Source organism: Agelaius phoeniceus, chromosome 1, assembly GCF_051311805.1.
Source record: "Agelaius phoeniceus isolate bAgePho1 chromosome 1, bAgePho1.hap1, whole genome shotgun sequence".
NCBI lineage: Eukaryota > Metazoa > Chordata > Aves > Passeriformes > Icteridae > Agelaius > Agelaius phoeniceus.
The window spans coordinates 56,165,185-56,178,199 of NC_135265.1; the positions used below are offsets into that span (position 1 = coordinate 56,165,185).

Here is a 13,015-nt window from a genome sequence, read left to right on the forward strand (position 1 = left end):
CTTTATTTCCCAATACCTTTCACCCATATTAGCAAGTGCACCTTCACCACAAACCAATCCCCAAGTGCCAACATCACCACAGAAAATGGATGACAAGAAGAAGAAAGAAGAAGGACGGGACACGCCCTGATCCCTCCACCTTGTCTCCATAACCCCCCTGTACCAAAAATTCTAAAATCTATATTTCACCCTATAAATGTGTCTTTCCTGCACCACTCACTCCCAAGTGACTCTCACGTCCTCAAACAGGTGTCACTTCCTTAGAAGGATCGAAATCAAGCCACCAGACACTCCTGGCAACATTCCAGGATTTCCGAGGCCCCCAAGGGTTCTCTTGGTAACTCTGGACATCCGGAGTGATGTGCTGAGTTCCCACAGGAATGGGGTGATTTTGCCATTCATTCCCAACCAGGCTCACCTCAGGTCCCAGTACTGTCAGCTGTTGGGACCCCTCTGTCACCCCAGAAACAGAGATAGATCATGCCCCTACAGATCTTGATGGCATCAGAGTTCATTGTGTGCCAGTGTCAACTAAAGCCTTATTACTCTTGTGGGTCTGATGTGCCAGGCCATGGGATCCATCCACACAGTCCAATAGATCTGATTCTCCCTTTCTTCCACATGGCTGGAGGCAGGGCCCCAGTAGTTCTGGTCATGGCAGTCGCTGCTCAGTTCTTGTAAACATGAACTAGAGATCTCTTCAAGAGGATCAGGAATAACATTCAGCCCTTCCATTCTGTCTGAAGACTTGCCCACTGGAAACTGGATTATCCTTGAAGAATTTCCGTTGGTGGTTGTTCTTCCTCTCAATTCACGTACCCCTGCGGTTAGGGCAGAGGTGGGTTTTCCATCCCACTTTCTTGTATCCTCTCTGTGGTCGTGCAGGTAAAACTGCAGGTTACCTCGTGGTGTGTAGTCCTCTCTCCAGCAGAGGGATACATGCTCCCAATAGCAGAGATTGTGGTCCATACTGGCAGAGGCATGGGACATTGTCTCTCTAGGTTGTTTGAGTCTTTCAAGTCTGTCCACAGTCTTGTTCAGTCGTTTCACAGCCGAGGCACAGGTTGGTAGGGAGGAAAAAAAACCTTTGTTTTGTTGAAGTCAGCTGATCACCTGAAGCAGTGTTTCTTCTTCTTTCATTAACATCAATGCCAAGGGGATGGTGTACAATGATGGCACACTCCATAGAAACTTCTGCCACATGGATTGTGTACACCGGATCCAATCTGGATCTATAGGGCACTGTTTGTTATTTGAATCCCTTATAGATTACCTCCAGCACAGCTAATTTTTTCAGGTCCTGGATACCTTTCTCTGTGGCATTCCACTTGTCTTGGTGCACTATTAGGTCATCCATGAGAGAATACTGTTCCCTCATATTTGACAGATGTTGCCTCCAGAGGCTGAGAGTTTCTGTCCTCTTTCCAATCCCCCTGCCAATGCCTACATCCTGGAACAGGGATCCCAATTGCCTGGCTTCACTACCATCTAGTTTCATATTGCATGTTGTGATATCCCAGCATCAGAACAGGCAGATCACAAGGGGCTCTCCTGACTGGTGGCTGATAGGATTTTGCATATCTTGCAGCTCACCTGAAGGTAGGGATCAGGTGATTCTCTCTGGCCCTGCTTCTTCCTCCTGTTGTGAGTGCCCTATTCCTCTTCATTCTTCACTAAGTGAACTAAATTTGTCTTGAATTTCTTTATAGAGGCACCTGCTACAAGCACAAGTTGTTCAACTGGTTCAGCTGCAGTGGCCACAGTGCCTGCTGGTGTGTTTTCCTTCTCTTCCCCCTGCGGGTGCTGTCTAGTACAGAGCACTGTCCAATAAATCATAGTCTGGGGCCAGCATATTGTAATAAATTGCACCTCTCTGGAATTGCCACAGCATTCTCCTTGCAAATATTCTGTCACTTTATCAGGATCCTGTAGTGTTTCAGCAATGAACTCCCAAGTCATTGGAGTAGATTCCTCCAACAGCTGGGCATTTTTCTCTCACATTCCATGCCACTCATGACTATCCACTATCAGAGCAGATCTCTGAAAGATCATGTTAAAAGTCTTTTAATTTTTACCATGGCGTGGACTACCTGAGGCAGACTTAGCAACAACAACATGCTTTCCTTAACATCCAAAGATAATTCAAAATTCTCCAAAGCTGTTGTACAGGCCTGAAGAAGGAAAAGGGGTAAAAAGCTGGAGAAAGTCAGCTGGTAAAAAGCTGGACATAAAGGAGTATATACAGGGTTAAGTACCTGTCCTGGATTGACTATATGATGCTTTTATCCCCAGTCGTCTCGTTCTGTTTATGCTGAATAATAAGTTTTGCACCTTTAAGACGTGTTCCAGAGAGTGAAGGCGGGGAGAGAAGAAGCGTGCAGTTTGTTTTCAGACACTGCACTCACTCCTCCACATTCCTGCTCCTGACTGTGTTGTCTGTGGATGGACACAGTGGGACAGAGCTCTCCTTTGCTTTTAGTTAGTTTAGCTATCTGAGGCAAAGAAGTTCCCTGGACTGTGGGGTTTTTTCCCTTTTTTTGGACCTCTTGAAACCTGCTCTGGACTGAACACCCAGGAGAGCAGCGGCAGCTCACACCTGTGGCCCAGCAGGCCAGGCCTGGCCTGTGACATTTCCAGCACTGGACGGACTGATCAGAGACTGAGTGAGCTCAGCTGCAACCCGGGGACGGGGTTTTCTCAGTTTGTCATCTCTTTTGGAGCGGCAAGGGGTTTTATTGTTTAATATTGTTTAGGTTTTATTGTTTAATAAACATTTTTTTTCCACTTTTCTCCAAGGAGATAGTTTCTCCCAGACCAGCTGGAGGGAGGGGCCAATTGGATCTGCTTTCCTACTGGAGCCCCTTTGGGGATTCTCTGCCAAATTTGCTCTAAACCAGGACAGTACCACAACCACATGAACAGATCAAGCAACATTGTAGCCAGGTGGCTCTGTACCTAATGCAACAAAGGCTTAGATGAAGTTTGTTTCCAGCCTACTCTGTTCAAATCTGTTTGCAAATCTGTTGTTATCATAACTTTTGTGACCCACTTGGCACCAAATTAGGCTGTCATGCTTTAGGAATTGTATTCTTGAATTTAGTGTTCTCACTGAAACACTCCAAACTCCTCTTAGGTGGGATGGAGAGGAGAATTGGAGGTACAAAATGTGAAGGTCATAGGTTGTGGTAAGAACAATTTACTGGAAACAGCAATGAGATAAGAAAACAAATAGTAATAGCAAGAATATTAATAACAAAATAGTTGAAAAGAGTGATTCACATGCAAAATGCTTCTGAGCCCGACTCAACTGCAGCCACATTACCTGGAGTGCTGCCTCTGGCTCAGAGCCAGCATTACCCCACTGTTACCCTCACTTAGCTTTCTTGACCAGAAGGAACCCCTTCCCCTGGAAGAGATTCCCTGCCATCCCTCAAATGACATGAGATCATGTAGAATAATCTCCAGGTTCTAGCCAGTAGAACCCCTCTGGCTACGGCAGAAATTATCCCTGTTTGGCTGGAACTATGACAGTAAGTATGTATGTAATGTATATCTATGCTCCTAGCAGAGTACACTTATCTCTAGATTAATAGCATGTTCCATTTTACCAAAAGAGAGGGCCTTGTTAGACTGTGCTACAGCTTCTATGTCCTTTGCACAGAAGGCAAGAGGCAGAGATAAGACTGATGATAGGATGATGTGTGCATAGTCTCATGCTGCTGTGAATTCAGGATATAATTCAAGGCACAGGCAAGGACTTAGACTTTAGGAAGATGTGTTGGGGAAGCCCCCTTGACAGATTGAATATGCTACCTTTTAGATCCCTGTGAATTAAATTACACTCGAAGAAAATGAAAGTTGTTGAAAACTGAAACTAAGAAATCCAATTTAGTGGAATTTTAGTAATGACAACACAAAATATTCCTACACACAGGCAATTTGGGGATAAACGGTGGCAATAACTGAATAACTGGTTGATAAAAGAAGACTAAAACATCATGTTTTACACAGCAGGAGTTAAGAAAACAGGTTTAGAGTGGTGGGAATTACATAAATGTTTAATTATGTTGAACAGAATATTTATTCAGTAATCTCAACAGTGCTAAGTTTGAGGAGTTCTTGAATGCTTATCAAAGTCTGTTATTAAAATAATATTTATCTGCGACACTTTAAGAAATAGAGATATGAGAATTTTTATCCAAACTGAGATGAAAACCAGTTGCATTTCTTTAAGTACAAGGGTTTAGGAAACAAGAAGATATGCAAAAGTGACTATCAGTGATTTTAGTTGGAACTGAGAAGTGGGAGGTGGGTGACTACTGTATTCCTCTGGTCCCTCTTGTTTTGTGGGGTTGTAGATACTGAGAGTACTGTTCATAAAATTCTGTCAGCATTTACTTAAGACTCAAGAGTTAGCCTTGAGTCTTTTAGGTTTTAGGTTTTAGGTTTTAGGTTCAGGTGCAAATTTAGCATTAGTCTCTATTTTAAACTAATAAACCTGTATCTGTCTCTGCTGGTCTGTATTTATTAGAAATACTTCATGTTATTTTTTCTTTTAGCTCATACTTCATATAAGAGGATTCCTACCTCAGAGTAGTTCATTTATAAGGAACAGAGTTCTTGTGAAGATATGGGACCCAGTCTGATCTAATTTATATTGATGTAAATAAGGAACTAAGATTTTGGATTGGCACTTGGAGGAATTAAATGCTAATTCCTTGGCTAGTTCTTTCTGCATAATGTTATCTGTCGTCATACCAACCAAGAAGTATCAATTTAATGATTCAATAACTTACCACTGTCATCTCTTCTGATTTTCAGATGGGCTTCTTCCGACGGAGGTACAAAGAAATTATTGAGGCTGAAAAGAGCCGAAAGGAGAATGAAGATAGTTGGAACTGGGTCCAGAAAAATCAGTAAACTGCCCATGAAAACAAAACTGCCCAGTCATGTGACATGCACTTGCTAGTCTATAGGTCCTGCTCTCGTATCTTCCATATGTGGAAGAAGGAATCTTCTCCAGATGTTTTGGAGATCCCATTGATGCTGTGTCTTTATTACTCCAAAAAGCTAGGGAACATATCCTGAGGCAACCACTGCAGCCATGTCAGGTGACTGGAGCAATTCACACTTCATTTAAGAGTTGAACTTTGAACTTTGGTAACCAAGCTGCAGTGCAGAGCAATATTTATGAATCCAAGTATGTAGTATGCCCTCAGGGGAAGACTTTTACCTAAGAATATTTTTTATAAATTCAAGCTTTTTATATTGAGTATGTCTTTATATTTGTATCAATGTTTTATAATTTCTATTGAATAGCTATATAGTTCACTCAAGCACTGATATCTGGCTAAATCTTTGGAAATACATATGTGTGTATATATATACATATAAAAAAATTATATTGTACTTTTAAACATCAATGCAAGAGAGAAAAGAGAGATTTGCAGATAAAGGTAGCTGGAATCCTCATATGCTTAATTCACAATGCTTGGTAATATCTTATACAGATCATTTAATACAAATAAGGCAAAATCTTTTTACTGTCTCTTTCTTTAAGTTAAATTTGGTATTTGATTTATAAGCTACAGAACATAAAGTATTTCACAATTGTGATACTCTGTATTTTGAGTCTGTCCTTTACTAGCCAGGATGGGAGAGGATAAAAATACTTCTTCAGTGACATGTAGCAAGATGTAGCTTGCTTTGGCTCACTGAAGAAGGCAGCACAGAATGTTCTCTTTGGAAAGTTTTCTTTTGCAGTCTCTAGGACTGTACAGCTGAGATACCAGAAGGACATAATTGAGCGAACCACTATGGCATTGACAAATTCCTTTCAATAATTTTTTTAAAGGTAATTAAGTCATATTAATATTAAGATGGATAGTTTTAAAGCTACTGTTAAAGATTATGATCTATTGCTATCAAAGCAAGTGATAAATTGCTACATGCTGTGATCATTATCTTTTTCATGTGAGTTACATACTTGAGTCATGAGTTTGTTTATATGATAATTTTAAGAAAGATAAGTAGATGCAAGGATTAAAATGTTTGGATATTTGAGTCTTGAGATTGCCTATCGGGGTGTTCCAAGTACTGAATGTATTTCCTCAAGAATTTAGAAGGAAGTTTAATAAAGATGCAGGTGTTACTGGAGCTCAGCTTCCCACTTTTATTGCTGGTAATTCTTTAACAAATTGTTTTTGAATTAGAAGAAATCCAGTTGTAATTAATTCAAACACGTTTCTTCAAAAAGCTCTTGGATTTCTGAATAGAAATAATGAAACTTTGTAAGACTTGGGTTTAGATTCTACCTGTATTTTACACTTTAGTGAATAAGGAGCAAATGTCATGTTGGTATAAAATCCATGTAAAGGAAAGAAGGGCCAGGTAGAAAGCGAAACCAGGATTGAAAGGTTGCAGGATGTTTTCTTCCTTAAGAGTGTGGTAAAAGAACAGCGGGAAGTTTGGAAACTTGAATGCAGAGAACATGCAAGAAATCTGCTTGAGAACAGGTCTTACTCTTCCTTGCCATATTCATGATAACTTCAAATTATAAAAATGGACCACATTCATATTCCTGTTTGCTTTTTACCACCATCATCAAATGTCAACTATTAATACAGTATTGACTGATATTTATTAACTATTAGCTATCTGCATGCATTAGGGAGAAAATAGTTTTAAAGTGAATTAAGTGTACTGATTCAACATCTGACAAGAAAAACTCACAAGTTGCTTGGGTTATCTGAGAAAGAAATTATGCCTGATGTAAACTCCAAGCCTGTAGACCACTTAAGCAATCTTTTCAAAGTGGTGAACACTTTTGCAAGCATAACAGTGAAAACAGCCCTTTCTATGCCTAAATACATGAATGATAATGACTCCACATACCAAGTCAGTGATATGCAGGAAGCCCAGTTTGCTGAAAGCAATAGATATGAAAAATGTTTCTTTGACAATATTTAGTATCAATTTTCTTTAATGTCTTCTGTTTATGGGCACATTTTGGAGTTTTGCACGAGTTTAAAGCATCGTATCCATTTGACATGGAAATATATAATACTGCTTTCACTAAAGAATTAAGGGAGTCATAGAATTAATCCCAAGTCTGCCCACTTTCTAGGGTTTCTTGGATATAAATGAAAATAGAATATAGTTCATTGAATGTGCATTGATTAAAGTGGCGGGAAGACTAATTACTTTTGGAGCTTGGTTTGCATGCACAGTAGAATATCTGCACCATCGTCCCTTCTTTTACTTAGAATGTTATTACTTACATATTGTGAAATTGTATATTTCTTTTTGTGAACTTGTGATTGGAAGAATGTGTTCACTCTTACTAATGTCACCTATATTTAGAAGCTTGTGTTTACCTGTATTCTGATTCACTTGCACTGTTTTGGAAATGTCAGGTTTACAAAAAATACAACTTTTTGGAATAAAAAAAATGACTGCAAAATTATCCTAATAATATTTTGTCAGTTATTGGCCTTGTCTAGCTCATGTACTTTTCCATTAAGTGGGTGAAACATTTTCACCTGTCTATTTGAATTAAGTACTGTATGTGTGTGTTTATCTGTGTGTGGCTAGTAGACATCTTGTATTGTAATTCTATGATTTATAACATCAAACTATTTGGAGACAAAGAGTACAGCTGACTTGAGTACAGTATTTTAAACCCATCGAAATAAAATAAAGGTATGAGAGTTATTTATATTTCATCAATCTTGCTTTATCAACATCAAATTAAACCCCATGTGATTGTGATACTGACCTATCTTAAGAGTATCAATCTGTGTTGCTTGAGTTCTGTTTCAAACTATGAATTTGGATGAAAGTTTAATTTTTTAGCTTCATGTGCTTTTCCTGGAAAGATTTATAGTCCATAGTGGCTGGAATATAGTAGCTGAATAATATATTTGAAATTATGTTTTCAACTCTATACATTCCCATGCTTACTGGTCACCTGTATAGGGAGCAGAAGCTAGATGTAAGCTTTTACTCCTATGACTCTTTAAGTGTTTCAATGTTCTCTAGCCATACTAAAGCAGTCTGTTTCCTCAGTATTAAGACTATTGGCTCTATATCTAAGAACAGGCTAGGCAGAGTTAGGACCTGACCTCTGACCCAGAGCACATTTGTACTGGTGGAAGACCACGGCTTTATATACCACAATGCCAAAGACATTGGAGAGTTCCAAGTAGATGTGGGTTCTGACATTAAGGTAGCACCCTTCAAAGTAAAAATAAATGTTCTCAGTCATTGCTGGGCAAAAGTTGTAGGAGCAAGCTGCTGCCAAAAGGAATGTAATGCCCAGTTTGCTTTTGGAGATTAGTGGAAGAACTAGTGCTGCAGCAGCTAAAATAATAACCAGAGACTTTTGTATGTACTAAAATCTCTTTGTTATCATGTGAGCATGTGCATGTGTGTGTGTGCATGTAAGCAGGCAGTGTACGTCTCCTTCTAGGGCCAGAGGATTGATGAACTAATGATGCCCTCTGTGGGGCTCACTTCTTGTCTTCTTGATAAGCAGAGAACAGCAGTTTGTACATAGCAGGATTTTGTGTGTTATGTTATTCCATACAGCTTTTAAGAACCCTGTAGTATTTCTGTGACAAAGTGGCTTTGTTTTAGAAATCAAACCCACAACCTTTAGCATATTTGTTTCTTCTAGTTTCACCAAAGTAAGAACTAGATCAAAATTCAAGAAAAATAAGATGTTTCTTAACAATGGAAAAAAACAGCTCATTTGTTAGCATTCTGCTCAGCCTGGCTCATGTGTCTGGACTGGAGCTGGTCTGACATTTTGGCTCTCTATGCCTGCCATTGGCCTGCTCTTTGGATTGGACATAATGGAAATTTCTCTGCTAAATCTTTTCCATTTAGTAGTGAAATACCCCTTGAAAAAGTTAGGACACTTCCCCCCATACTTTTTGGATCTAGTGGGGTGCATATTGACTTGAGTAGTCCTGGGTAAGATGTCTTGATTTTATTAAAATTCTGAGTGCATAATGCACTGGATAATTGAGATCCCAAAGGCCTAAGGACAGTGTCATGGGAGTCATTAAGGGTGCAAAGTATTTTAGTGTCCTCTGGCCCCAGTTTGCTTACTACTAGAATTAAAATAAAATAAAGACAGCTATTTTGTATAGATTCAAATGTACAAATGAATTTAAAGTCATATGACTATTTACTACAGCAAATCCAAAATTTAAATCCAAAATTTCAATATTTCAAATGGCTGCAAATGGAGATTTTATTTGCAAGTGGTTTTGAAAGAAATAAAGAATGAGTGGAGAAATGAGTCTTATTAGTAAAAGAGCAATGAAATTTAGTTTATCGTGTCTTGATCATACTATAATCTCCTGTGAGTATGGGAAAGGAATAATTCACATATTTCTAGTTCATTTCTATTTGCTTTTTAGGTAGCTAGTGCCATTTTAATGCTTGAAATTCTAGATATGAAATGTTTTAGTAAATTAACCTGCAGTTAATTTACACAGAGAATCAGAAATTATTGAAGTAGTAACCTTGAGCAGAGATGCTCAAGTAACCTGCTGCAGACATGCATTCAGATATGATGTATTGACTTGCATTAAATTATTCTAGATTTATATCAACACAAGTGAGAAGGGACTCAGATGAGCTCCCCTGAAGCTGAAGAACCTGTGTAAGTGGTAATGTACAATAATTTCTGTCATTTTAGCAGTTTTCCTCTGGACTTGCAATCTGAGAGCTTTGTTATTCAATCTTAATGATGCTGGTCTGTGCTATAGTCAAAAAGATAAAAGGAATAGTAAGGGAAGTGATTGCTTTATCCAGCAGAGACCACTTCATAGAGATGATGTATTTTGTCCTACATCAGTCTCTCAATGGATATAGGGTACTTGAGAACTGGACATGATCTACCCCTTACCTTTATCTAACTTAAATGATCAGACTAATTACTAAAATTATTATTTTACTGTGTTGATTTTAGGTGAATGGTACAGAGTAGGAAACTGACAACTAAGTGATTACCTATTAAGAGGTCAGAATACTTGCTCAGTATTAAATTAATGAAATATATATAGGATTGGACAGAAGATTATATATATGTAGTAAAATACTTTTGTCCATTTTAATTTTCAGGGTGAGGGATGAGAAATCAAATCTCACAGTCTATGAAAACAGATTATTTTTTTGTGTGATATTGCCAAATGCCAGAATCAAGGTAGCATGTTGCCCTGTTTCTTAGCTCAAGACTGTATCTCTGACATGGCTTCATCAAAGGGGAGACCCATGTTTCATCTTAGCCAGGTGGCACAGATTACACCTTGTCTCATATTCTACTGCCTGCTCAGCTGTGCTTGTCCCACTCTCACTTCCATTCTGCAAACACTACCAGCTTTTTCCCCTGGCCTTTTTCTGAAGTTTTTCTTCTGCTTCGTAACTGGTATTACCCTTCTCTCTCAATTTGTCTGAATAAGAAGGCTAACTTAAATGTGATTTTTCCCAACATGCATTTAGTTTGAAATATGTCACTGTTGTTTCAGACCCAAAAAAGATTTATCCTGAAAACCTGGCAGTTTCCCCAATTACATCAGCAGTTCTGAGGCCTATGGGAGGTTAGGTCAGGAACTGTGGTCTTCTCCTTAGGTTTCTTTTCATCAAACTTATTGGCCAGGCTGATGTGTACCTTGTCAAATAACTAATAAGTGTGAAATCTGAGGGAGGTAGAGAGACATGTATAACACTGAAGGTTGTTTTGGAAGTGGACAAATCATATAAAGAAGGGACAAGCCTGCCAAAACCAGAACCATTCAAAATTATGTACACTATTTTTTTTATTCTGAAACAGTTAGGGATGTGGAACTGGAAGGTCCTCAGTTTCAGTCTCCTATTTTCATTGGCAACTATTCCATGTATTTCCTTTTATGAACCAAAGTCCAGTAGAATTAGTTAATTTTTTTTTCTTATTATTCTTGCTGAAGATAATTCTAGCATTTTGTTTTGATGGTGCTTTTAATGGTAATTTTCTTCTCAATTTGTTCTCCTGCCCTCAAGGTCTTTTAATTTAAGGAGTTCCTTTCCTTCCTTCCTGTTCTGAGTTGATCTTTCTTGAATACAGGTGACCAAACACTACTTCCTGGGTAAGATACTGTTATGAACCAATTTAAACACAGAAGATCAAAAAAACCTAGGCTGCTGTGAATAAAATTGATTGTACCCAGAAAGGTTCAAAATATACCCCAAAACTTGATTAAAACCAAACGAAGTAAGATGTTGGTGCTGAAAAATTGATGGTTTTTTCAATAGTAAAAGAGGTAGGGAAAGGAAAGGAAAGGAAAGGAAAGGAAAGGAAAGGAAAGGAAAGGAAAGGAAAGGAAAGGAAAGGAAAGGAAAGGAAAGGAAAGGAAAGGAAAGGAAAGGAAAGGAAAGGAAAGGAAAGGAAAGGAAAGGAAAGGAAAGGAAAGGAAAGGAAAGGAAAGGAAAGGAAAGGAAAGGAAAGGAAGAAGGAAGGAAGGAAGGAAGGAAGGAAGGAAGGAAGGAAGGAAGGAAGGAAGGAAGGAAGGAAGGAAGGAAGGAAGGAAGGAAGGAAGGAAGGAAGGAAGGAAGGAAGGAAGGAAGGAAGGAAGGAAGGAAGGAAGGAAGGAAGGAAGGAAGGAAGGAAGGAAGGAAGGAAGGAAGGAAGGAAGGAAGGAAGGAAGGAAGGAAGGAAGGAAGGAAAAGAAAGAAAGAAAGAAAGAAAGAAAGAAAGAAAGAAAGAAAGAAAGAAAGAAAGAAAGAAAGAAAGAAAGAAAGAAAGAAAGAAAGAAAGAAAGAAAGAAAGAAAGAAAGAAAGAAAGAAAGAAAGAAAGAAAGAAAGAAAGAAAGAAAGACAGGTGGGGTGGAGTGGAGTGGAGTGGGGGGGAAACAGGGAGAGTGACAGGGATTAGGTAGAAACATCACCCTCCCAAGGGTCCCAATGATATCTCATGGCTTCCCTCCATCTGGTCTTGGTGGTGAGCGTCTCCCACTGCCCTGCCAAATGTATAGAATTCAAAGGATTAATATACGTTTGGGCTATGTGGGAATGCCCAGGTGTCTCCCCTGAGGGGGCTAGGTTTGACACTCTTCTTTGCAACACTGCATCTGTTGCATCATGTTGTGGTGCTCTGGTGCAGGGTCTGTGGACCCCTTTGAGGGTGGCCTCTGATGGGCCATGACACCCCCTCTGCTGTCCCTCCCATGAATGTGGCCCTGCCCATGGTGAAGGGGCCCTGCAGCTGGTCTCCTCTGTGTAGCAGAGGATGGACATTGTCATGTGTAACCATGTTCACAGGGGTTTTCAGACTGGGGAAGAGACAAGGATCTGACTCCATGTTTCAGAAGGCTTGATTTATTATTTTATGATATATATTACATTAAAACTATACTAAAAGAATAGAAGAAAAGGTTTCATCAGAAGGCTAGCTAAGAATAGAATAGCAAAGAATGATAACAAAGGTTTGTGGCTCAGGCTCTGTGTCCAAGCCAGCTGGACTGTGATTGGCCATTAATTCCAAACATCCAACATGGGCCAATCACAGATCAACCTGTTGCATTCCACAGCAGCAGATAACCATTGTTTACATTTTGTTCCTGAGGCCTCTCAGCTTCTCAGGAGGAAAAATCCTAAGGAAAAGATTTTTCATAAAAGTTGTCTGCGACAGTCATGGTTTGACACTGGCCCAATGCCAGGCACCCACAAGAGGCACTTGCTCACCATCCCTTGCCACAACTGGGCAGAGGAGAGGAAAAGGAAAAAAAAAATTTATGAAGGATTCATGAGTTGAGATAAGGACCAGGAGAAAAACACTTCAAGGGCAAATCAAGATCAGCTTAAGGTTGCAAAGTGAATTTATTACTAACAAAATCAGAGAAGGATAATGAGAAGTAAAATAAGCCCTTAAAATGCCTTTTCCACCAGCCCCTTCCTCCTTCCCATTGGCAGCTGCTTCATCATGGCCTGCAGAGGAGTCTCAGCTCTGGCGCCTGCAACACTTCCTTC

At 39.3% G+C, this 13,015-nt stretch overlaps 1 protein-coding gene across 2 annotated transcripts in view; it reads left to right on the forward strand.

The window, feature by feature from the left end:
- Positions 1-7,465, forward strand: part of ITGA9 (integrin subunit alpha 9) — a 238,781-nt gene extending 231,316 nt beyond the window's left edge. For both annotated transcript variants that reach the window (XM_077179385.1, XM_054637200.2), the window contains one exon: positions 4,822-7,465. In XM_077179385.1, the coding sequence (XP_077035500.1) occupies positions 4,822-4,920 (99 nt within the window). In that variant the 3' untranslated portion in view covers positions 4,921-7,465. The remainder of the gene's footprint in view (positions 1-4,821) is intronic.
- Positions 7,466-13,015: the final 5,550 nt, after the last annotated feature.